This window comes from Protopterus annectens, chromosome 6.part0 (assembly GCF_019279795.1).
Source record: "Protopterus annectens isolate FY-2018-M chromosome 6.part0, PAN1.0, whole genome shotgun sequence".
Taxonomy (NCBI): Eukaryota; Metazoa; Chordata; order Ceratodontiformes; family Protopteridae; genus Protopterus; species Protopterus annectens.
This window is the reverse complement of record NC_056737.1, coordinates 1,134,951,275-1,134,977,456: the sequence shown is the minus strand read 5'-3', so window position 1 is coordinate 1,134,977,456 and position 26,182 is coordinate 1,134,951,275. Positions and strand designations below refer to the sequence as shown.

At 42.7% G+C, this 26,182-nt stretch overlaps 1 protein-coding gene across 2 annotated transcripts in view; it reads left to right on the top strand.

The window, feature by feature from the left end:
• TANC1 (tetratricopeptide repeat, ankyrin repeat and coiled-coil containing 1) overlaps positions 1 to 26,182 on the top strand; it is a 3,647,153-nt gene that overhangs the window by 3,187,975 nt on the left and 432,996 nt on the right. For both annotated transcript variants that reach the window (XM_044074752.1, XM_044074753.1), the window contains exon 23: positions 16,678 to 16,801. In XM_044074752.1, the coding sequence (XP_043930687.1) occupies positions 16,678 to 16,801 (124 nt within the window). The remainder of the gene's footprint in view (positions 1 to 16,677; positions 16,802 to 26,182) is intronic.

The following is a 26,182-nucleotide window of genomic DNA, read 5'->3' as shown; positions in this document are numbered from 1 at the left end:
AGATGGGAATTTAGTGTTAGAATTTGGGTTAAGGTAAGTGCATAGATAGGTAATGTATGCAAGAGTTAGTTTAGTGTTAGAAGTAGGTGTTTTTTAAATGTATGTATGTGTTTTATTTATTTTGTTTGGGTGTATGTGTGTAGGGGAAGTGTGTGGTAGTTACGGACCTTAGGTTAGGGAGGGGTTAAGGAGAGTGCATAGATAGTTGTGTTTGTGGGGTTTAGTGTAGTGTTGGAGGTAGGGTTTTGGTGCTTTAGTTTAGGCTCGAAGTAGGGTTTGGTTAGTGTATGTATGTGGTTTATTTATTTTGTTTGGATAGGTAGTATGTAGCAGGTGGTGGGGTTGGCCGACTATGACAGTTCGATTTTTTTTTTTGCGGTTTAGTGGGTTTGGGATTTTTGTGGTTCGCGTTATAGGAGTCGATGTTTTGGTATTTGCGCATAGGGTTTTTTGCTTTGGTAATATAGAGCCGTCCTCAACATAGTGTCCCAGGGATACAAGCTTTATTTCCACACTCTACCAACCCCAAAAGGGTTCCCAGATCTTCCTCCAAACCAGTGGGCAGAGTCCAAAAGCAAGTCCTTTCCCTGCTCTCTATGAGGGCAGCAGAGCACGTTCCTGCAGAACAGATAGGCCAAGGCTTCTACTCCAGACTTTTTCTGGTGCCCAGCAACTACTACCTATGCTCTCCAAGGATGCTTGGTTAGCCACCCTAGACCTAAAAGAGGCCTACCTACACATTCCATTTGGGGATTCATGCAGGAAATATCTACGTTTCAGGGCAGGATCACTGCACTTTCAGTTCTCTGTACTTCCCTTTGGCTTATCCACTGCTCCCAGAGTTTTCACAAAATGTCTGGCTGCCGTCATTGCTTTTTGAAAGCAAAGAAATATTCAAATTTACCCATACTTAGATGACTGCTTAATTCAGGCAGACAGGAAATGTCAGGAAAAGCTGCTCACGCACCTGGCCTTTGTAAAGGACCTACTGATGTCCCTAGGGTATAGTATCATCGAAAAGAAGTCCAAACTAGTACCCACCCAAAAAATTGTATTCCTGGAAGCAAGCATGGACACAGCATCCTAGATGGCATTCCTTACACCAGAAAAGCAAACCTACCTGACAGCCTATTTCTCTCAACTAGCCACCAGACCTCAGTTATCTGCAAGGAAAATCCTGCAAGCTCTGGGGTTCATGGCTTTTTGCATTCTACTCATTCCATATGCCAGACTGCATATGAGGAAACTACAATGGTACCTGAAAAGCCTTTGGTGTCAGCACTCTCAAGACCTGGAAACTCTTTTACCAAAGATACCTTGTTTAAGGAAAGATTTTCTTTGGTGGGCAGCAGCATGCAACTACAACAAGGGACTACCCTTCTCCCAACCCCACACCGCCTAAATCTTCACCACAGACACATCTGACTATTCCTGGGGTGCACACCTGGACAGCAGGTGCATACAGGGCCATTGGAGCACACATCAAATACATCTGCACATCAACCAAAAAGAGATGTTAGTTGTCCAGCACACACTGACAGCTTTCAGACCTCTACTCTCCCCAGGGGTTCTAATGATCAAAACAGATAACACCACTGTGATGTGGTATATCAGCAAGCAGGGAGGGACTCAATTGTACCCTCTGTGCAGGCTCGCCATGATCCTTTGGCACATGGCCTCAGCCATGCAACTACACCTGTTAGGAAAATTCCTGCCAAGCTCTCTAAACTGTTTGGCAGACAACTTAAGTAGAAATCTTCTGGAACCACACGAGTGACAGCTAGACCAAACAACCTTCACCCTTGTAACTCAGAAATGGGACACCCTGAAGGTTGACCTCTTTGCTTTCCACTGCAACCATAAGCTCAGCAAGTTATGCACCAGGGAGCCTCACTGCAAGGCCTAGAAAGTGAATGCTCTATCCTTCCAGTAGGTCAGCCTCACAGTCTACGCATTTCCCCCACATACCGCTCATTACAAGGGTACTGCTCAAAGTAAGGGAGGAAAAACCAAGGACAGTCCTGATTGCCCTAGACTGGCTATGCCAGCACTGGTACCCACTGCTGCGCAGCCTGTCACTTCTCCCACCGTGACATTTCTCTCAGATCCCAACACTCCTGACGCAGAGGGAAGGATAATTCATGCATCCCAAATTTGTAGACCCTCAATCTGGCAGCCTGGCTTATTCCCTGACCACTGCACAAGCTGCCAATCTCAGCAACCAGGTTCTAGATGTTATATGTGAAGCCAGATGCCCTAGCACTATAAAATCTTATGCTGACAAATGGAAAAGGTTTTGCACCTGGATCCAGGCTAAGGGAGCCGGGGTTGCACAGCTCTCCCTACCACTCATCCTGGGTTACCTTGCTGACCTACTACACAGGGGTCTATCCTTTTCTTCTATTAAAATTCATGCCTCAGCTATCTCTGCTCATTTCAGCACAGAGCCACCTCTTTTCTTACACCCTCTCATCAAACCGTTCCTAAGAGGGGCTAACAACTTGAGGCCACCCAGAAGAGCACCTACCCCAGCTTGGGACCTAAACTTTGTGTTGGAAAAGCTCACTGTGCGCCCCCCCCCCTTTGAACGTGCAGCTTCAGCAGAGTTAAAATTTCTCTCTTGGAAGATAGCCTTGCTCCTGGCCATCACTTCAGCTAGAAGAGTATCAGAGCTACAAACACTAATTGCTGTAGAGACCTTCATCATTTTCCATGCTGACAGGGTCTCTCTCAGAGCTAACCCATCCTTCTTGCCAAAAGTGGTGTCCAGTGTGGTTCTCAACCAATCCATTCATTTGCCCACCTTTTTCCCTAACCCACAAACAAGGGGGGAAGAATACTGCACTCTCTAGATGTGCACAGACAGCTCAGATTCTATATAGACAGGACTAAATCATTTAGAAAGACTGATCAATTGTTAGTCAGCTTTGCTGCAGGAGCAGAGGGCAAAGCCATATCCAAACAAACCGTTTCCAAGTGGATAGCACACTGCATCCATTTCTGCTACAAGCAACACAGGAAACCTCCCCCTAAGGGGGTCAGGACACATTCTACCAGAGCAACCTCCACCTCTGCAGCTGTCCTCAGAGGGGTCCCCACCAGGGACATCCTGGAGGCTGCAGTATGGACATCAGTTCATACCTTCACCAAGCATTACCACCTGCCTATCTTCTCCAAATCCAGGGCAGGCTTTGCTACCGCAGTCTTGCAGGGCATCCTATCCAGTCCCCAGTCTTCTTGACTGCCTCCACCCTTTTCTTCAGCTTTGGGAATCAACCCAAATGTGATGACTGCAACAGTGAAACACAAAGAACATATAGTACAGTTGTGTACACTTAACATAAATGTAGATGTTCGAGTGTATTCACTGTTGCAGTCCTGGTTTCCCTCCCTCCATCCTTGTTCTCTCTCTCTCTCTCTCTCGCCTTACAAGGAATATTTGGTATTTACTTTCTACCGGTGGTGTTCTTCCACCATAACCTAGCTCCGTCTTGGGGGCTCCTGACAGTTAGGGCAAGAAAAACTGATGTAATGACATCGGCTGCTTTATTTTATACTACTGATGACCTAACATCAGTCCTGGAGCGACAGCAACTGACGCAGAAATACTAAGCCTCTGATATTTGGGATGACTGACGGCTACCCTGGCAGGGATAACCCAAATTTAATGACTGCAACAGTGAATACACTCGAACATCTGCATTTATGGTAAGTGTACACAATTGTACTTTCTCTGGATTTGCAATATTTGTGTAAGTTAATGTTCTGTGGCCTTTCTTATTTCTCTATCAAGGTTGTTTTATCAGCCATTTCAGCATGTATGCCCATGGATCCTCCTCTTTCAATGCAGTCTTATGTCAAAATGTTTTTAAATGGGTTTTTCACAAGATACTTCTATGTAAACTGGTGACTCCTCATTGGGATTTTAATTATGTGCTAGAGGTGCTAACATTTGCACCATTTGAACCAACTAACCTGGCTGACTTGATGTTCTTACTATTGAAAATAGACTTACTGATTACTCTCAACTCTGCAAGAAGAGTATCCAAGTTGCAAGCGCTTATGATGAGTCAACGATATCTCATTTTCCAAACAGACAGGGTTTCTTTAAGAACTAATCCTTCTTTTATTCCTGAAGTGGTATCTGTGTTTACTTTAACCCATACTATCCATCTCCTCATTTTCTTTCCCGAACCTATAAATGAGGGAGAAAGGATACTCCATACCTTGGATTTCTACAGACAACATATCTTGACAAAACTAAATTTTTCAGATCATAGAATCAATTATTCATTTATTGTGAAGGCAAGAAGGGACAACTTGTGTCAAAATAAGAAGTTTCCAAATGGTTGTCTGAGGCAATTACCTTTTGTTGTACTCACCAAAGCAAAACTATTCCAGGCAGAGTCAAGGCCCACTGCACCAAGGTCTTTGCTTCATCTATGGCTTTTTGGAAAGGGTTGTATTCTAGAATTATTCTAGAAGCTGTTACTTGGTCCTCTTTAGATGCTTTTATAAAGCACCATAAGCTTGATTCTTTCTCTAACTCTAAATCCAAGTCAGGCTTTGCTTGGACCATTCCCCAGTGGCTCCTCAGCTTTTCTTCTTCCACCTCCCAAGTGTAGTAAGCTACGGTAATCTACCATTATAGCTAAGGGTATGCAGCAGTGATCAGTACAGTGAACATAGTATAGTGTAAGTAAGCTTACCATAACAATGGAGGTTTGAATGATTGCTTCTGCAGTAACCACTCCCTCCCTCCCTTCCCTTCCCTCTTGTTTATTGATGTGTTTTTTTTATGCCAGGGTGTGGACATTTATTTTTGTTGTTCTAACATTGTCCTTTCAGGGCTCAGCTTCCCTCTCTCTTTTGGCAGGAAAGCTCTGAAGTGCCTGTTGTCTCAGCTTGTCTTCTAGTGAGCTCAGCTCGAGCTGCCTGACTGTTTGGGCAATTAGAAGGTGCCCTGAAGCTTTGGAAGCTGACTGTCTTGTTATATCCTTGGCAGGATATAATCTTTATAGCTATGACTACTGCAGAAGTGATCATTCGAACATGTACTGTTATGGTTAAGTTTACTTGCACATCTGTACTTTTCATGTCGTATTCCAGGATTTATAAAGCATAAAGTTGGCCTAGGTCTTCTCTCCAGTACTAGAATCAAATTTTTGTGTTACCCTTCAGAAATACCCAGGAGTTGTCCAACAAGAAAGTTAACTTCAAGCCCTGCAGTGTAATGAGTATGTTTAAGTGTATTGTGTTTGCCTTGTCATGGCATACAAGCAGTTGTGATTTCAGGAACTGGTCCTCAGAGTAGCAGTGCTGAGTTTCATAGCTTTTCACAAAAGTGTGACATCTCACATCACATTGGGTCCACATTTTCCACTATGTAGCAGACAATTTGAAAGAGTAGTTTGGACTTGTAACAAATTTTTGAAGAAATGCGTTTTACATGTAAAAACTAAAATGGATGAACCAACCCACAGCCAGTAAACAAATAATAATAAAAACTTTGTTTAATGGTAAGCGCTTTCGCAGCAGGATATGCCGCTTCATCAGACACTCTAGTATTACAAAAGCACATATTTAAAATACAAAGAGCTAATAAAAACTTTCATCCAATTGTATATGCAAATAAAACCAATCCACATTAAAAAAAAAAAAAAAAACAATACATTAAAAAACAGTTCACCTAAACAGTGCCCTAGTTTGCAGGACAGGTTTAATAGAGACCTTATCATTGATCCCCTTCCCCATGGTGGCTCTCATCCTGATGATCCATTCCAATTCAGCTGTCTCAGTTTTATTTCTGATATCTCCCCCTCTTTCATTTTCAGGGATTAATTGCATGGCCATAAACTTGAAAGAATATGTACGGTCATACGATCTAATATGCTTTGCTAAAACATTTGAGTCTGCACTCCTTGGAAATGTCATAGAAATGTTCCCTCATACACTCCTTCAATGTACGATTGGTCTTCACTGTGTAAAAAGACAAGTATTTTATGCAGTAGGCTAAATAGACCAAGTTATTGCTGTTGCAGTCTGGCCTTAACTTAAACACCCATTCCTTTCCTGTATCCGGGTGGGTGAATCTACTGCTCTTATTTACATGTCTGCAGAAATTACATCTATCGCAGGGATAAGTACCTATGGTATTAGTATCAAGTCCATCTTTATATACACTCCTAGGGCCAGACAACATTATTTTTTAATGATTTCTTATTTTTCACAAATGCCGATGTTCTCCATTTTGAGGAGTGCTTTGAGCGAGCGCATCTTGAGATTTAGACTTCTAGCATTGAGCAGCATGACCCTCAGATTGCATTTATTTATGGCTGTTATGGTGGCAATTTGGTCTTTGGAACACCGCCTAAAAAAGGCACTATTAGGGTGGCAAGAGCCTTAGCCAGTACCTGGAAAGGAGTGATAGATGCAGGCCAAGCATCAATGTCTGTCAATCAATTCATCCCAAGCAGACAGATATTGGATCCCCTTAGAATGACACCTGTAACTTAGCCAGTTGTTGAAGTTAATAATTTTTTGTTTGTACTGCGGTATAATTCTGGGTGATGCTAGGATACTGCTCAGGGCTAGTGACATACCTGCCTGGGCCACATCGAGCACCACCATGTCTCTCTTCATGTAATCCACGGAGGTGCATCTCGGGTCATTCACACCCACATGGACAGTGACAGAGTCATACTTCTACTTGTTGTGGAGTGACCTGAGTGCGTGTGTTATGTGTTGGATTCTGGCACCTAATAGACAGCTGACTGTTACCTTCTCCTTATTCAGCCTAGTGTGTGAGACAACTGTGTGCCTCACAATTGAGTCATCTATGATCAATGTATTGGGCAAGGTGATAAGCCTTAGGGGCTTAGGTTGAGGGGCATACTGTGATTGTGAACTGTGTGTCCTGCGGTGTGTGCTGTATTGTGGTGGTCGAGTGCATTTCTATCTTGGAGGTCTCTGCTGTTTGGGTAAGTTTCTATGGAGAGCCTCCGCAAAGGTGGGTGTGTGGTTTGTGTTTTTATGTGAGAGCTGTGATAGTGGGTGTTCTGGAGGGCTGTGTTTTCCATGTGGTGTGGTGCAGGTGTTGACCTTTTCCTCTTGACCAGCTAGTCCTGTCTTGGCTGGAGAGTGCATAGCTTTCAATTTGGTGATCTAAGTGCATCTCGCACAAGTCTGAGTGTTGGGAGGTAAAAGGAGAGGGTTGTCTGTGTACATAATGCAGTTGCTGCACTGCCTCAGAATGTCCAAGTGCACCGGGTTAATAGGAGAAAGCACAGGGAACTGCCCTTTAATCATGCTAGGAGGGGTGGTCATAACTAGTAAGTACTGGAGCTATTTTCATGAAAAACGACTATTGCTGATGGTACTTAGGTGTCTACAATAATTGCTACACAAACTTGTTGAAGTGCAAAGCGATTAGGCTATGTGAAGTGCAAGAGAGAAAGAACTAGCAAGATCTAACAGAAAAACTGAAGAGCAGACTTTCTGGCAGCAGTAATAGTTTGCCTTAGCTCGGTGCCACAGTGAGGAGCTTAAACAAGTGCAAACCTGCTCAAACACGGGCTTTTAAACCAGAACATCGAAAGGGATGAAAAAAACGCCCAATAAACTACAATTTCTGGGCCAGAAACCACTCCTCTTATGGTAGATAGGCTACCTAGTGCTTACCACTCCCACTGATAAACTAGAAGGCTTCCCTTTAACACAGAAAGGCTTGGAGGGTTCAGAAACTTACAAACAGTCCTGGTTACAGCAAATCTGTATCTGTACTAGACTAGATGTTCTTCGTGTTTCACTGTTGCAGTCATCACATTTGGGTTATCTGCTTGCAGTAGCCCTCAGATGGCCTGATTGTCAAAGTCTTGGGTCCTGCATCGGTTGCTGTCTCATCTTCCATGACGTCAGGTAGTCGGGTGTAAAGCATCAAGCCAACGCCATTACATCAGTCTTTCTTGCCGTGCTGTGCCCGAAGCAGAAGCAGTTCGCAAGTGCCGGTCGGCCGACTCCTGAAATTTTAGTTTTCGAGTTTCAGATCCGAAGTCTTCAACTAAGCTAAGTACCCTGTCCGGGGATCCTTTTTCTTGTTCTAAACCGATGTCAGTAAAAGTTAACAATTGTATTTCTTGTGGAAAGCAAATACCTCATAAAGATTTTCCATTTGTACTACATTCCTTGCTTAGGCCCAGACCACGACGTACCTCACTGTCAGTTTTGTGCCTTATTCAAACTTCGTACTCTTCGTCTGTTCATTTACACATCCAAATATTTTGGTACTCTGTTCAATTATCCAGAAATGGCTTCGGTAAGCCATCCGACTACCGACATTCCCTAAAAATGCAAAGATAACACTGAATAGGTCCAAAGCTGCCGACGATGCCGGTTCACCGGTACTCAGGCGCTTTCGCAGCCCCTGATACTTGCTACTTCAGATTCGCAGGCCTCTACTGAGACCCATTCGGAGTCCGGTATGCTGCGAGATGCTTCTTCGACTGTGGAACCTGCGGATGTCACTACCTTGGATGGGTCCGGAGCCACTGTGCAGGCACCAGCTTCTGAGGGTGTATTCAGGCCTACTGATTTGCATATTAAACCAACGCCATCTTCTTCTTCAAGGCCTAAAACTCGATCTATGCCTAGAAAACCGACATCCAGACCGCATGGTCAGGCCCCTATGCCTAAAAAACAAATGATAAGAATGGCTAAAGACCTTATTACTCTAATCAGGGGAAGCCACCCCTCCCCCTCTAACAGACCTAGGACTGATTTTCCTTTTGATTCTTCTGATCAGGATTCTGAAATTTCTGTTTTCTCTGATGACCAGGATTTGCCCTTATCTACCTGTGGGGATTCTGATGCAGAGGACTCCATTCCCTCTACTTCCCCTCCAGAGGATTTCTCTTTTGGTGAAACCTTGCATACTCTTAGGGAGCATTTCCGCTGGGAAAGCCAGTATTACTCTGACTCCAAAAAGAGGCTTAGGGAATTCTTGCTCCTGCCTCAACACAGGCCTTTAGCTATCCCTCCTGTACTGGACATTGTAGATGATGCCTTCTCGGAATCTAGCCTGGCCCCTGACACTTAAATAAAGAATTACAGGATTTAATGCATTCTGCTGAACAAGTTGGAAAACATACTTTGCAATGTGGTTTTGATTCATTAGAGGCATCTTGCAGGGCTGCTGTCACTGGGTCTGTACTTAGGAGGCATACTTGGCTTAAGGAGCAATCTTTGCCAGATCATGTTAAAGCTAAATTACTGGATGCTCCCTTAAACCAAGACTGCCTGTTTGGTAACAAAGCAGAAGTACTTAAAAAGATGGAGGAAAAAGCAAAATCTATGCAAACTGTTAAAGATTTCCTGCAAGTACAACCTCCCAGATTTAGTAGGCATTGGCCCTCTAAGAATTGGTCCTTTCCTGCCTCTTCCAGGCCTTCTCAGTCCAAACCCAGAACCAGCAGAACATCCAGGCTTCAGTCCCAATGTACTCACAGACCTAAGCAGTGGGGGCCACTTCCAAAGCAGGGAGTAGTAAGACTCCCCCCTATGGTAAACTGTCTCAATGACTTAACTTTAAACCTTCCAAGCCCTGCTCAACTGACTGTTCCTTTAGGGAGAAAGATTGCCCTGCATGCAAAAAATTGGGAACTCATTACCCAGGACAAATGGGTTTTAAATATAGTTCCCCAAGGATACAGATTCTACCTCCACTCCTTGCCAACCCCAAACAGCTGGCCAGACCTACCCCCACATCAGTGGGCAGAGGCTCAAAATCAAGTTCTCTCTCTTTTAAGCATCGGGGCTATTCACCCTGTTCCAGAAGAAGAAAGGGGGCAAGGTTTCTACTCAAGACTTTTCCTGGTACCCAGAAAAGGGAATTCCTGTTGTCCTATCCTGGACCTGTCTATCCTAAACACATTTTTGGTAATCCCAAAATTCACGATGCTAGCTGTTCATCAGCTGCTTCCCAAGCTAGGCAAAGATGCCTTGTTAGCAACACTGGATTTAAAGGAAGCCTACCTGCACTTCCCAATAAGGGAATCTTGCAGAAGATACCTATGCTTCAGAGCAGGCTACATGCACTATCAGTTCTCTGCACTGCCCTTTGGCTTATCTACTGCACCCAGGGTATTCACAAAGTGCCTAGCTCCAATCATTGCATTTTGCAGGCAAAGAAATATTCAAATATACCCATGCCTGGACGATTGTCTAATTCAGGCAGAAAGCCAGGACATACTATTAAATCATCTGGCATTTGTAAAGAAATTGCTAACTTCTCTGGGGTACACCATAAACGAAAAGAAATCACATCTTGTACCCTCCCAACAAGTTGTATTCCTGGGAGCAAGCTTGAATACTACTTCCCAGATGGCCTACCTCACTCCAGAGAAAAAAGTTCATTTGACAGCCTCCTTCAAACTACTGGCCACAAAGACTCAGCTATCTGCAAGGAAAATACGGCAAGCCCTGGGGTTCATGGCCTCCTGCATTCTACTAATTCTATATGCAAGACTGTATATGAGGAAACTACAATGGTATCTAAAAAGCCTATGGTGTCAACATTCTCAGGATCTAGAATCGATGATTTCTATCATACCTTGTCTACAGATAGAGTTCCTTTGGTGGGCAGAGGCCTGCCACCAAAACAAGGGACTGCCATTCACTCTACCCCCTGCCACCCAAACCCTAACAACAGACGCAGGGCAGTGCATTTAGGGCAAATGGAACCCAAGTCAAATGCACCTGCATATCAATCAAAAAGAAATGTTAGCTGTACAGAATGCTCGGACAGCCTTCAAGGACCACATTCTTCCAGGACAATTATTGGTAAAGATGGACAAATACCACTGTTATGTGGTACATAAACAAGCAAGGGGGAACCCACTCATACCCTCTCTGCAGCCTAGCCATGGCTCCGTGGAACACAGCCTTGAGCTACCAAGTGCACCTACAGGCTCAGTTCCTGCCAGGAAAGCTAAATACACTGGCAGACGACCTAAGCAGAAATCTCATGGACCCACATGAGTGGAAACTGGAACCAAAGATATTCAGCATGTTGAGAAACAAATGAGGGAGCCCAGAGATCGACCTGTTTGCCTCCCCCCAGAACTACCAATTGGACAAATTCTGCACAAGGACTCCCCACAAACAAGCTTGGAAAGTGGATGCCTTGTCCTTCACCTGGAAAAACCTGCCTTTCCCCCTCTGCCTCTCCTCTCCAAGGTACTACTAAAGATCAAACAAGACAAACCAAGGACAATACTGATTGCACCAAACTGACCACGCCAACACTGGTGTACCCCCTCTTGTGCAATATGTCACTGCTGTCACCATGGCACCTGCCTCAGACCCCTGATCTGCTGTCTCAGCAGGAGGGGCCAGATTCTGCACTCACAGCTTCAAACCCTGAACCTGGCAGCCTGGCTAATTACCTGATCTCTCCGTTACCATCCCTCAGTAAGCGAGTGATGGATGTAATTCTAGAGGCAAGGAGGCCTAGTACTAGAAAATCCTATGCGGAAAAATGGAAAAGATTCTGTTCCTGGAGCCAAACTCAGGGGATGGGCACAGCAGCGTCTACTTTACCTCAGATTCTTCAATACTTAACTGAGATACTTCACAAGGGCCTTTCCTTTTCCTCCATCAAAATTCATGCCTCAGCCATTTCAGTTCATTACAGTACAGAACCCACCCCTCTTCTCTCATCCACTGCTGAAGCAATTTCTCAGAGGGGCCAAAAATTTAAGACCACCCAGGAGAGCCCCTACTCCAACCTGGGACCTTAACGTTGTATTGGAAAAGCTCACTCTACCTCCCGTCGAGCCAGCTGCAAATGCAGAGTTGAAATTCCTTTCTTGGAAAACAGCCTTCCTTCTAGCTATCACTTCAGCAAGAAGGGTGTCTGAATTACAGGCCCTCATGGCTGTGGAGCCCTTCATCATCTTTCATGTGGACAGGGTGTCCCTCAGGACCAATCCCTCCTTCATGCCCAAGGTGGTATCCAGTGTGGCCCTTAATCAGTCCATTCATTTGCCAACCTTCTTTTCTAATCCACAGAACAAAGGAGAATGAATACTTCACTCCTTGGACGTGCACAGACAACTTAGACTTTACTTGGACAGGACTAAACCTCTCAGGAAATCTGAACAGCTGCTGGTTGCATTTGCTGCAGGGGCAGAGGGGAAGGCTGTTTCAAAGCAAACCATTTCTAAATGGATAGGCCATTGTTTTCATTTCTGCTGTAAGCACCATGGAAAACCTACCCCAAAGGGGATAAGACCACATTCAACCAGGGCTACATCTACCTCTACAGCCTTTCTCAGCAGTGTCCATACCAGAGACATCCTAGAAGCTGCTGCCTGGAGTTCTGTACGTACCTTCACCAAGCATTACCACTTGCCAGTTTTTTCTAAATCCAGAACTGGCTTTGCCACTGCAGTCTTGCAGGGCCTTATAGCTGGCCCTAATGCTATCTAATTACCTCCTCCCATCCTTAGCTTTTGGAATCTACCCAAATGTGATGACTGCAACAGTGAAACATGAAGAACATATTACAGTTGTGTACACTTACCATAAATGTAGATGTTCGAGTGTATTCACTGTTGCAGTCCTGGTTACCCTCCCTCCTGCCCCCTGACTTCTTTTGGCTATACCTCTATTCTCCTTTACTATACTTAAAAGCTTTTTGGTGTATTTGCTTTTTTGTTGGAGGTATAACTTTGTGTGTGTATATATATTTAATTGCTTCCCATTAATGGGGGCACCTGACATCTGGGGCAAGAAAAACTGATGTAATGGCGTCGGCTGCATGCTTTTTACCCCTGCCTACCTGACGTCAATGAAGATAAGAGACAGCAACTGACGCAGGACCCAAGACTTTGATAATCAGGCCGGCTGAGGGCTACTGCAAGCAGATAACCCAAATGTGATGACTGCAACAGTGAATACACTCGAACATCTACATTTATGGTAAGTGTATACAACTGTGCTTTACTTCATCTATTTATTCCTGTGTCACCTTTATCCTACTTTTGCATCTTCCAGTCTCCCACAGACTTCTGTTATATTACTGTTGCATGTATCTTTACAGACATATCAGCAGTTTCCACACCTATCCTATATCATATCCAGGGTTCCCCATTTACTAGTTCCATCTTGAAGTAGTGTGAATAGCTTCTTAAAAGTGTTGGCAGTTAAGTGATAAATAAGTGAGGTCTTTGGGGTGAAATGAGGAGAAAAGTTAAGAAAGTGTCCTACCTTAACATCCACATCTGAAGAAAGAAAGAAGTTCTAAATTCACATTACCCAACTGTCCTAAGCAGTAAGCACAAATTTAGGAAACTAGCCTTTATGGAATTCTCATATGAGCCAACATAAAAGTGCAAATCTTAACCTTCAGAGCAAGGGGTTTACATTCTAAAGTCAGATATTGAGAGCTGCTCCAGGTGCTGCATTCTGTTACTGATAGCTAATTTTAGTGACAGAGGAAGATTGTGATGACTTTTAGACAAGTGCCATCTCATTTCTTATTTTAAACAATGCACTGAAATGCTCTGCAGCAGCTCTGCCACTGTAGCAGCTAAATCTCTGAATGGAAAAAACACAGAGAAAGTGAAAAACACCAATTGTAGAAGCATAAAATCCAAAATTGTTGAATGCAGTATTAAATCATTTTGGATTTTATGATTCTGCAGTTGGTCTTTTTCACTTTCTCGATGTTTTTTTATTTTTATTTTTTATTCTGTTCAGTAAATCACCCTATCAAGTCAACACAACTTTAAGATATAAGTAAAAGGTAAAGGCAGAACTTAATATGTTACTTTTTTGGACTCTTCTGTTATATTTGGAAGACTTGGTTCCATCCTGCTTTGCACAGTCTCGTGGCTTTTTACTTGAACTGTTAATTTGTATTTATGGAATTCATGACCCTCCTTAGCCTACTCAGGATACCTTTGTGTCTGGATAAGGGACACTATCCCTTCACTGAAGTACTACTAATGGTAGATGGGGCATCCTGCAAATTTGACCTCTTGCAGAAGTGAGGGGTGATTCAGTGCCAGTGCCCATTTCACATCCCATTCTTGGGAATTTTACTGGGCATGTGCATTGTTGTTGGAGGTCTAAGAAAAACACTACCCAACAACAGTATGATGCTGTGCCAGGGTCCCCAGTCTCCTCACTGGTGCTGGGCATGGGTCAGGGATAGCTTGAAAGGAGGCTAAGGCTGGTCCAGTGGACCCAGTGAATGAGGAGGGGAGCTGGTATCTGCTGACTGTCAGTTTCCAAGAGACAAAAAAAAGTTAAACATTTTTCAGAGTAAGTTTCTAAATTTGTTTTGGTCACATACTGAGAACAGTTTATTGGCAAGTACTCTTTCACAGTGTTTTCTGTATATCAAACAGTTTATTCTCGGTTTTACATCACATAATGCATTACAGTTGGTTTGGACTTGTGTCATCCCTACCCATAGCGACTAAGTCTGAAGTAAAAAAAAATCATCCGAATCACTTTTACTCTGGTACTTACAAAAAAGCACAGCTTTGTAATATTGCAGCATTTTGAAAATTAGAGTTAATTTACTTCCTAGATCAAATGGTGAACATAACATTTAACTTTGAGTAATTCTATTTCAGTCACACAATGGGAATTAATTCCCAAGACACTTCTACGTAGTAGTAGCCAGTTTCATTGATTCAGGAAGATTTTATTTGTTCCTGAATAATGCCATTAGAACTCTGCCTTTTAATTAGTCCACTGAACTTGTACTTGTAACTAGATCTGAAGAAAAATGTTTTCATGATTCTAACAGTGTACTGAGAGCAGTACAACATTGAAAATATACAACTTATAAAAATGTGGTCCAAAAGCTCTTGGAATGAGGACCATTGTTGGTGCCTACACATTGTTACTGATGGCTCAGTTTCCGTGAGGGAACATGAGATGTAAGATAGTTGGTCATGGAGGGATTGATGGATATATGCCTGAAGAGAGCAGGTGACTGATGTTCTGCTTGTTATTCTTTGGGGACAATATGGGATATATTCCTTGGTGTGTAGACCTTGGGTTTGGCCAGGAAGTACACCATCTTGACCCTAAGTGGGCACATTTGGAAGACATATTAAACTTTGCGTTTGATCTTTGAGATGTTATTATTTACATTGCAAGAATAAGGAAGAAAAGCAATGATTTTGCCTTGTATGAAGGATTCTCATCCATATGAAATGGGCTGGGAACAGCCATGCAACATAGATTTCATCTGATTCCTAAAGACAGCTCTGGGAAGAGGGTGTTAGATGGATCCTGTCCTTGAACTCTGAATGTAGAGTGGAGCAGCATGGCGGACAGTTGCCTAGAACTTATTTATTCTTTTAATTGTTACGGAGACAGGATGCATCATAGTTAAAAAAGTAATAATAGGTTGCTCTAGTGGGGCCTAGATATTCCATTGTACTCACAATGCAGTTTCTTTGGTTGTCAAAGTGCTTCCACTTTTAAGACAAAAATGTCCAAGTCCAGCACCAGAATTCCTGTTTTATTTCTATTTGTTAACTGGGTATGTAGCCTGGTCCGACGACCCTTATCAGTGAAGACTCTGGCTCAAAAGGCAAAACATAGAATTTATTTGTTTGTTTGTTTGTTTAACAGGAAAGTCTGACTTGGAACAAAGCCAATTTTCAGTGGAGGCCTGGGGAGAAATGCTCCAGACACGTCTTTGTACTCTATGCTCCAGAAGCATGTCTTTGTACTGTGGGAGGAAACTGGAGAACCCAGAGGAAACCCACATAAATGCAGGGAGGACATGCACACTCTGCACAGAAGGCACCCCAGCTGAGAATCGAACTGGAGACCCTGTTGCTGTAAGGTGACAACGCTACCACTGTGCCATCCAGTTGTTTAGTTGTGCAAAAATCCAATACAGTTAATTAAAATGTATATACAGTGAAATAATGTTTTACATTTATAAAACAGAGAAAGATCATTGCAGCAGTAAAAGTACAAAAATGCAGTAAAAATGCTGTACAGGCAGTTAAACATATAAAGTGAGAGATGGCGAGGAGACGATAGTAGAATTTGTAGCCATTGTTAGTAAAACATTTTATTTGCATCATCATCATTAGATCCCTTGACTATAATAAGATCACAAAAATGGCTTATGAGCATTTCATAAAAAAAGAAAACTGCTTAGCACAGACTTCTTGAATGATTTGCAGTAGAATTCTTGCCTTTCCACAGACTGTGTTGTAGCAAAACCGCTGATATTTGCGGTGTGGAAGCCAAGAGATTGACATCATTTTTACACAGGGCTGGGATCTCAGTTTTTTCCACTCAATCAGCAGCAGCCCTCATGGGTGGCAAGGTAATTTGTTTTTCTGCATGGGGGTTCCCATTTACATTCTGAGAACTGTGTCATATTTAACTGGAAGATGCGAGAGGAAATTACAGAGTGCTACAGACAAAATAGTATGCTAGTACTCCTTGAAATTGTGGCTTTGGTTAGCCACTGTTATGCATATTTCTGAATGGAGCTGGAACAATATATATGTATGTGGGTTTTTTGTGAATTCCTGAGTGGGTGTGTATGTACCTTCAAGTTGGGAATCAGAGAGACTGGTGAAAAAAAAAAAGACATCATGATGCCATGCCATTAAACACTGCAAATTCTTCTAGGTTGCCAAGCTGCTTCTGGAACAAGAATCTGATGTTAATGCAAGTGACAAGCAGGGTAAAACACCATTAATGGTAGCTTCTTGTGAAGGGCATTTGAACACTGTGGAATTTCTCCTTTCAAAAGGTAAGTGCCAGTGTTAGCAAAGAAAATACCTTAGTAATCATGACTTGAAATATTTGAATTAATCTAGTATTATTGCACTGTAAGCTAACTACTTCTCATAAAGTATTAAGTAGTGTTTTACATTAGGAACAGTTGAAGTGCTTTTGTGGCTTCTTTTATAATGCATATCACCAGTCTTACCATGTCTCAAATATCAGCAATGTACCTTTGATTTCTCAAAATATTATTTTTCATTGTTATAAATAAGGATTTTTCTGGCTGTATGATATTCCATTACAGTAAACAAGGTTCCAGATTGTGACCAGCTTAAACCATGTCTGACTCTGTTATAGAAGCCAAAACACCAGGCTAATGTCTTTTGCTGGATCTGGTTAATAGTGAGTGTAGTAATACACCCAAATATACTACTGTAGCTAATTTTAGTAACCTTGCTTTGAATTCAAGTTGCTGTTTTCTTTTGGTGGCAGAAGAGAAAGACAGAGCAGTTCAAGGCTTGTGTTTGCTGTTAAAGTAAGGTTTAGGTGTGTTGAAGTTAATTAGTTGGTCTCTATTGAACTTCCTTTAGCCTTTTCCACTGTTATAAATTAGGTGCACATTCTCCGTTTTCCGAAATGGCTTTGATCAGCCATCCGATTACCGATCTTTCGAAAAAGCTTAAGGATAAAGACAGAGACAAACCGCATAGGTCTAAAACTGCAGACGACACTTCTGCTAAGCTAGTCACCAGTTCGCCGGTTCTCAGTGAGGTGCTTTCACAGCCCCTGATACCTGCTTTACAGAGTCACAGGCCTCTACTGAGACCCATTCGGAGTCTGCAGCGAGATGCTTCTTCGACTATGGAACCTGTGAATGTCTCTACCTTGGATGGGTTCGGAGCCGCTGTGCAGGCACTGGCTTCTGAGGGTGTATTCAGGCCTTCCGATGTTCATATTAAACTGACTACTTCGTTTCAAACCAAAAATACCGAATTTCTCAGGCCCAGAGTTTGCACTACGCCTAGGAAACTGACGACCAAAGCGCATTCTCAGGCTCCCATGCCACAGAAACAAATGCTTAGAGTGGCTGAAGACCTTATTACTTTAATTAGGGGAAGCCAGCCTTCCCCCGCCAAAAGTTCAAGAACTGATTTTCCTTCTGATTCTTCAGATCATGAGTCCGATGACTATGATTCTTCTGATTACCAGGACATACCTTTATGTACCTATGAGGATTCTGATGCAGAGGATTCCATTCTCTCTGCTTCCCCACCAGAGGATTTTTCTTTTGGTGAAACCCTGCATACTCTGAGAGCATTTCCATTGGGAGTGCCAGGACTACCCACAGTCCAAAAAGAGACTCAGGGAATTTTGAAACTTGTCTCAGCACAGGCCTCTTGCTACCCCTCCTGTTCTGGAGATTGTAGATGATGTCTTCATGGAATCCAGTCTTACCCCTGATACTTTGCCACCAGCTCCCAGGAAACCTGACAGGTAGTACAGAGTACCTGACTCTCATAAATTCCTATTTAAGAGTCCTACTGCGGATCCAGAGACCATTTCCCAGGGACCTAAAGGCATTAAGGCTACTACAGCCAAAAAACCCTACCCCTTCGGACTGGGATTTTAGGACTTTAGACAGATGGGGTAAGAAGGTATATACCTCTGCTACTCTTGCCATCAGGGCTTTAAATTGCCAATTTCACATGTTAATGTATCAACAACATATCATGGAATTAATTAAACAGAAAATGATGTTGATTCCTGATTGTGCAGAACATAAAGATTTACAAGAGTTAATGCATTCTGCTAACCATTTGGAAAACATACTTTGCAATGTGGTTTTGATGCCTTAGAAGCATCTTGCAGGGCTGCTGTCACTGGATTTGTTCTTAGAAGGCATGCTTAGCTTAAGGAACAAATCTTGCCAGACCATGTCAAATCAAACTTACTAGATGCCCCATTAAACCATGAACGTCTTTTTGGCAGTAAAGCAGAAGTTGTCCTCAAAAAGATGGAGGAAAAAGCTAAATCTATGCAAAGTGTTAGATTTCCTACAGGTAGAGCCACCTAGATTCAGTAGGCATTGGCCTTCTAAAAACTGGTCTTTTCCAGTCCATTCCAGACCTTCTCAGTCCAAACCAAGAGGCGGCAGACCACCAAGACTGCAGTCTCAGGGTATACACAGATCTAAACAATGGAGTGCTCCCACCTCAAAAACAGGGAGTAGTAAGCCACCATCCTATGGAAAAAGTTCACAATGACTTGTCCTTCACCCTCCCAGGCCTTGCCCAAGTACTTGCACCCTTAGGAGGAAAACTAGCTCCGCACGCAAAAAACTGGGAGTACATTACTCAGGACAAATGGGTCTTGAACATTGTATCTCAAGGATACAGATTCTACTTCCACTCACTGCCAACCCCAAGCGGATGGCCAGACCTCCTCCCAAACCAGTGGGCAGAGGCCCAAAAGCAAGTACTTTCTCTTCTCAGTATCAAGGCTATTCAACCTGTCCCAGCAGAGCAAAGGGGACAAGGTTTTTACTCCAGACTATTTCTGGTACCCAGAAAAGAAAACTCTTGGCAAACTATCCTGGATCTGTCTATTCTCAACACCTTCCTGGCGGTTCCAAGATTCAGAATGCTTACTCTCCAACAACTGCTTCCTGTGCTAGCCAAGGACTCCTGGCTAGCCACCCTAGACTTAAAAGAAGCTTATCTGCACATCCCCATAAGGGAATCTTGCAGGCTCTATGCATTATCAGTCCCTTTGGCTTATCTACTGCACCCAGGGTATTCACAAAATGCCTAGCTCCAGCCATTGTATTTTGCAGGCAGAGAAAAACTCAAATTTACCCATACTTAGATGATTGCCTGATTCAAGTGGACAGTCAGGAATTGCTACGACTTCTAACTTCACTGGGGTTTACCATCAACCAAAAGAAATCACATCTGGTACCCAGCCAAAAGATTGTATTCCTGGGAGCAAGCTTGAACACTACTTCCAAGATGGCATTCATCACTCCAGAAAAACAGATTTATTTGACAAACTGCTTCAATTTACTGGCCACCCATAACCCAGCTAACTGCAAGAAAAATACCGCAAGCCCTAGGGTTCATGGCCTCTTGCATTCTACTAATTCCATATGCAAGACTGCATATGAGGAAACTTCAGTGGTACTTAAAAAGTCTCTGGTGTCAACATTCTCAGGACCTGGAAACAACGATTCCCATCATTCCTCGCCTAAGGACAGAGTTCCTTTGGTGGGCAGAGGCCTGCTACCACAAAAAGGGACTCCCTTTCACTCAACCCCCCGCTGCACAAACCTTAACAACAGACCCATCAGACTATGCATGGGGTGCTCACATGGCAGGAAAATGCATTCAAGGCAAGTGGAGCCCAAAACAAATGCACCTGCATATCAGTCAAAAAGAAACTTAGCTGTACAGAATGCACTCACAGCCTTCAAATACCTTATTCTTCCAGGGCAACATTAATAAAGACAGACAACACCACAGTTATGTGGTACATAAACAAGCAGGGGGGAACCCATTCCTACCCACGCTGCAGGTTAGCCATGGCTCTGTGGAACACAACCTTGAGCAGTCAAGTGCACCTGAAAGTTCAATTCTTGCTAGGCAAACTAAATTCACTGGCAGACTACTTAAGCAGAAGTCTAATGGACCCACACGAGTGGAAACTGGAACCCAAATCATTCAAGCTTCTGATCCACAGGTGGGGGGCACCAGAGGTAGACCTCTTTGCTTCCCCGTAGAACTATCAATTGAGCAAGTATTGCACCAGAACTCCCCACAGCCAAGCATGGAAAGTTGATGCCCTGTCCTTTACATATGAAATCCTCTCAATCTATGCCTTTCTCTATCTGCCCCTCCTCTTGAAGGTTCTACTAAAGATCAGACAGGACTAGCCAAGGGCAATCCTGATTGCATTAGACTGGCTACGCCAGCACTGGTGCCCACTTTTGCGCAGTCTAACAGTAGTGCCACCATGGCACCTGCTTCAGACCCCTTCCCTGCTGTTCAAGCAGGAGGGCCAGATTTTGCATCCTCAGCTGCAAACCCTGAACCTAGCAGCCTGGCTAATCCCCTGAAAGCATCACCAGCAACCTTCAGTAAACAGGTGCTGGATGTCATCCTTCAGGCAAGGAGGCCTGGTACAATAAATCCTATTCAGAAAAGTGGAAAAGATGCTGTTCTTGGAGCCAGTCTCAGGGAATGGACACAACCGTGCCCACCTTACCTCAAATACTAAATTACCTAACAGAACTGCTCCACAAAGGCCTATCCTCTTCAATTAAGATTCATGCCTCTGCCATCTCAACTCATTACAATACTGAGCCACCCCTCTTTTCTCACCCTCTGGTCAAACAGTTCCTGAGAGGAGCCAAAAATTTGAGGACCCCCCCCCCCACGAGAGCTCCCACTCCAGCCTGGGACCTTAAATTTGTACTGAAGAAGCTTGCGCTTCCTCCCTTTGAACCTGCAGCTACAGCAGAGTTAAAATTCCTCTCCTGGAAAACAACCTTACTTCTAGTCATCACTTCATCAAGAAGACTGTCTGAATTGCAGGCCCTTATGGCCGTGGAAGCATTCATTATCTTCCATGCGGACAGGGTTTCCCTCAGGACTAACCCATCATTTATGGCCAAGGTGGTATCTAGTGTGGCTTTAAACCAATCCATTCATTTGCCAACCTTTTTCCCTAATCCTCAGAATAAAGGGGAAAGGATCCTGATTTCCCTGGATGTGCACAGGCAGCTTAGGTTCTACCTGGACAGGATGAAACCTTTCAGAAAATCTGACCAGCTGCTAGTCAGCTTTGCTACAGGGGCAGAGCAAGGCCATTTCAAAGCAAACAGTTTCTAAATGGATAGCACACTGCATCAATTTCTGCTACAAACACCATGGAAACCCTACCCTACAGGGGATCAGAACTCATTCCACTAGGGTTACCTCAACCTCTGCAACATTTCTTAGGGAAGTCCCTACCAGGGACATCCTGGAAGCTGCAACCCGGAGTTCTGTACAAACCTTCACCAAGCATTACCCCTATTTTTCTAAATTCAGAGCTGGATTTGCCACAGCAGTCTTACAAGGCCTGCTAGCTAGCCCTAATGCTTCTTGACTGCCTCCACCCTTCCTCAGCTTTGGGAATCAACCCACGTATGACGACGGCAACAGTGAAACATGAAGAACATAGTGCAGTTGTGTACACTTACCATAAATGTAGATGTTGTAGTGTATTCACTGTTGCAGTCCTGGTTACCCTCCCTCCAGCCCCCTTGACTTCTCTATACTTTCTACCTATTCTTTTTTTTTTTTTTTGGCCATGTCTTATAACAGTGGTATTTACTTTTTACTGGGGGTGTTCCACACCATGTAATTGCTTCCTGTTTTGGGGGCTCCTGACATCTGGGGCAAGACAAACTGATGTAATGGCATCGGCTGCATGTTTTATACCACTGACAACCTGACGTCATGGTAGAAGCGACAGCATCTGACGCAGAAATCCCAAGACTCTGGTATTCGGGCCGACTGAGGGCTACCTGCAGGCAGATAACCCAAGTGTGATGACTGCAACAGTGAATACACTCAAACATCTACATTTATGGCAAGTGTACACAATTGTACTTTTTAGCATGCTAGTACACACTGTACTGACACGGCCGTCTTGACCTACATCTGAACTTGTATCTCCTTCTCCTTCTTGAGCATGTTTAGTCAGTGTTACTAGAGAAACTTAGAAGTGCCCACAACTGCTTTCAGCTGTGTGACAAGCCATTGTGTTCATTTGGATTACTGTGTAGTTCTGTAAGCAGCCTGTCGCTACTCTACATCGCTCATATGCTCACAGTCACCATCTTAGCCAGTAACCACCCATCATTTCCACAGAGCAGCTCAAGCCAAGATCATTCCAAAAATCTAATTGTCTTTACTTTCCACTTTCTTTAATAGCTTAAGTTGTGCTTTCCTCTGCAAATCATCTCATTTAGCTGCATTTAGTCAGTGTATCCCTCTGTAGATCACCCACTTAGTAACATCGCTCTATAAACTAACACTTGTAGCTGACTGTAGTTTATTCTGTGAAGAGTTAAGAAAGTAAAACCTATCAAGAAAGTCACGGCTAGACCACAAACGATATGTTAGTTGCTTTTAATCCAATGCACACTTTCGTTCGACTCTCTGGCCGAACTTCTTCAGACTATAAAAAAGTTAACTAAAACCGTTCCATTTAAAAGCATACAAAATAGGGTCGCATGCTTCAAAAACACCTATGACAATATACTAAACTCACAGTAATCAACACAATAATCAGCACATATCCACCCCTTACAAACATTCATTGCATAGGTAGCAACAATTAGTGGGCGGATAAATCAGGTCTCACTTGCATGTATTTAAAAACAGCCTTATTAAAATAAGCATTTAAAACCTTAGTTCAATGTATCAGAAATATATCAGGCACAGACAGAATAAATACTTTGGTTAAATGCATCAAAAATATATCAGGCACAGGTAGAATAAATCCCTTAATTGAATGCATCAAAAATGTATCAGGCACAGATGGAAAAAAATACACGGTGCCTAGTAACATTTCATAACGCCAGAACACATAGACAGTTGTAATAGCGTTATATCAAACATATTAAAATGCGTTTTGATAACTCTACATTTTGAACTTAACCCCTTTCAGCCTTATTCAAGGCTGAATAAAATGTGATTACCTTAATATAACTTCTTTTTGAAAAAGATTTTTAAGGAATTTCATGAGGCAGCAAGAGCCAAAGGGTAAAAAGCATTCAATCCAAACCTCCGGCGGCTAACGTACTCGTGGGTCTATCATCACAAGACTCCGTCCAACAGAGCTCGCTCATGACTGAGTAGGTGTGCGGTATTGACAGCTGGCTTCCCAATCACCAACAACAATCCCAGCACTACTTTTCATACTGAAACAGTCACGCCATGCATCCATAAGTGGAATAAGCTGACACTAAAAACTAGAAACAAAAATAGTGGTGGTGAAGGAATCCACTAACAAAAAAATGGCACCACTATAACGAACGATGTCTCTAAATAACTACAATGGACTGGGTAGTGCTAGACGGGGGCTTCAGTTGATGCAGAGAGGTTGGTAGGAAATAAAAAACCCAAACTCACTATATATATATATTTATACAAGCATATAGTGAGCGTATTAAGATATTTATATAAAGCCCATTCACTTGAACAATTTTCAATTAACTTGCATCAAAGTTATTACGAGAGAGAACTAAATAAGTTGTCAATCAAACTCATTGAATAAATATGTGGCCCCAAAACATAACCTAAATAGAGCCTATATAACTGTCCCCCTAGTGTAAAGAGCCGCAAATGTACAAAAGCATATAAAACACCAACATGCACTACATGCTCACAAGATGTAAGAATGACATGTATAGAACAGTATGGAGCTAAATTGTACGACTGAGTTATGAATATAAACTTATTAAGCTCATATTTGAATACAGTTTAGAGTGCTACACTAATGTTCACTCTATTTTATAAGTTATCTTCTCAAACTTTTCAACTTTAGGATACATTTGATCGAACAAGCATCATTCAACCCTGGGTATTTATAGGCATCAAGCTTGATTTGCCAAAGCAATTCAAGTTCTTCCAACTTTAAACTCTCAGGACCACCCCTTATGTTGTGTGTGACATGATCAATGGCTGAATATTTAAATGAATGGCCTGTGAAACATGAAACATGTTTCGCCAAGGCGTTCTCCAACTTGCCCTTACTGATTGTATATTGGTGATCATAAATGCGTTCATGGACCTTCGGGTCCGGATTGCCTGTATAATAGGCAGGACATTGTTGGCATTTAGCAAGGTAGATGACTGCCTTTGAGTTACAGTTAAATTTTTGCCTAATTCTATATTCCATACCATTAATATGGAACAAATTGATTACTCCAATGTGCCTAGAAAAATTACATGTCTCAGATCTAAACATGCTGGCCAGCTTAGGAATCCTTGTTATTTTACCCTCCAACAGGTTCTTCAAGTTAGGTCCCCTCTTAAATGTAATCTTTGGTGGTCCTCCTATTCTACTTGCCAAATATGCATTACTATTGATTAGATTTTATTTAAAATATACCTAACCATCTGGCTATCCATGTTGAAGGTAGTAATCAAACACGAGGGAAAGTTATTTACACTATTCAGACTAGACTCCCCTCTGATGTTACTCTGTTCCATTTCATCAATAGGACTACTACAGTTGGTGGTACTCAATATGGGAGCATAAATCCCTTTATTCATCTTGAGTTTCACTTCCAAAGTCAAGAATTTGATCAGATTTTCAGGGTAGCCCCTACAGAGGAACATTTTTTTAATATCAAACATTCATTTATGAAGTCTTCCTTTAGGGTTACTATCCTTGCCATTCTTACCAGTTGCCCTTTAACCACGGAGAATTTCTGGTGGTAGGGGTGGCTACTTGTAAAGTGCAAGAAGGAGTCTGAGTATGTAGTCTTTCTGTACACTCTTGCTGCATAGCCCTGATTGTGGACATCCTTCTTTAAGTTGATGTCTAGATAACTAATCTCATCCTTACTAAAGTTAAATGTAAATTTTAAAAAGCTTGTGGTGTTATTGAGATAGTCAACCAGGGTCTCTGCTTTATCTCCATCACCCTTGATGATGATGAAAATATCATCAAGGAAGCGTGTATAGAAGGTAATCTCATCTCTAATTCATGTGACTTTGAAAATGAACTCGAATTCCCACTGAGTCATAACTAAGTTAGCAACACTTGCCCCACAAGGTGACCCCATAGCCACTCCTATCTTTTGCAAATAATATTCCCTATCAAATGGGAAAAAATTATTGGATAAGGTTAAGTCCAATAATTCAAGCACCAGATCGATCTCTGTATTGACAGCACCCCTGTTATTCAAGAAAGATCTTATCCACTCTAACCCTGCTTCGTGGGGAATTGAGGTATACAAATCTTTCACATCTATTGTAAGTAACCCATGGTCATTGTCAAACTTTAATTGATCTATCTTCTGTAAGAAAGACCATGAGTCCTTACAAATTTGTGTTTCGAGTGGTAGATATTTCTTTAAGATGGAATCCACCCATTTGGCTCAGGGGTAAGTGATCGTGTTCCTTGCATCTACCAGAGGCCTCATGGGGGGGGGTCTGTCATAACTTTATGGATTTTAGGGATCCCGAACAAGACTGGAGTTCAGGGAAATGGCATACTGAAATAGTTATATTTATTTATGTCAATTCTTCCATCTATAAAGAATTCCTCAATTTGACTCCTAATTCTTTGTTGGGCCACATTGAATTCATTCAGGGAGACCTTTTGGTATGCTTCTGAAGTCAAAATCCCA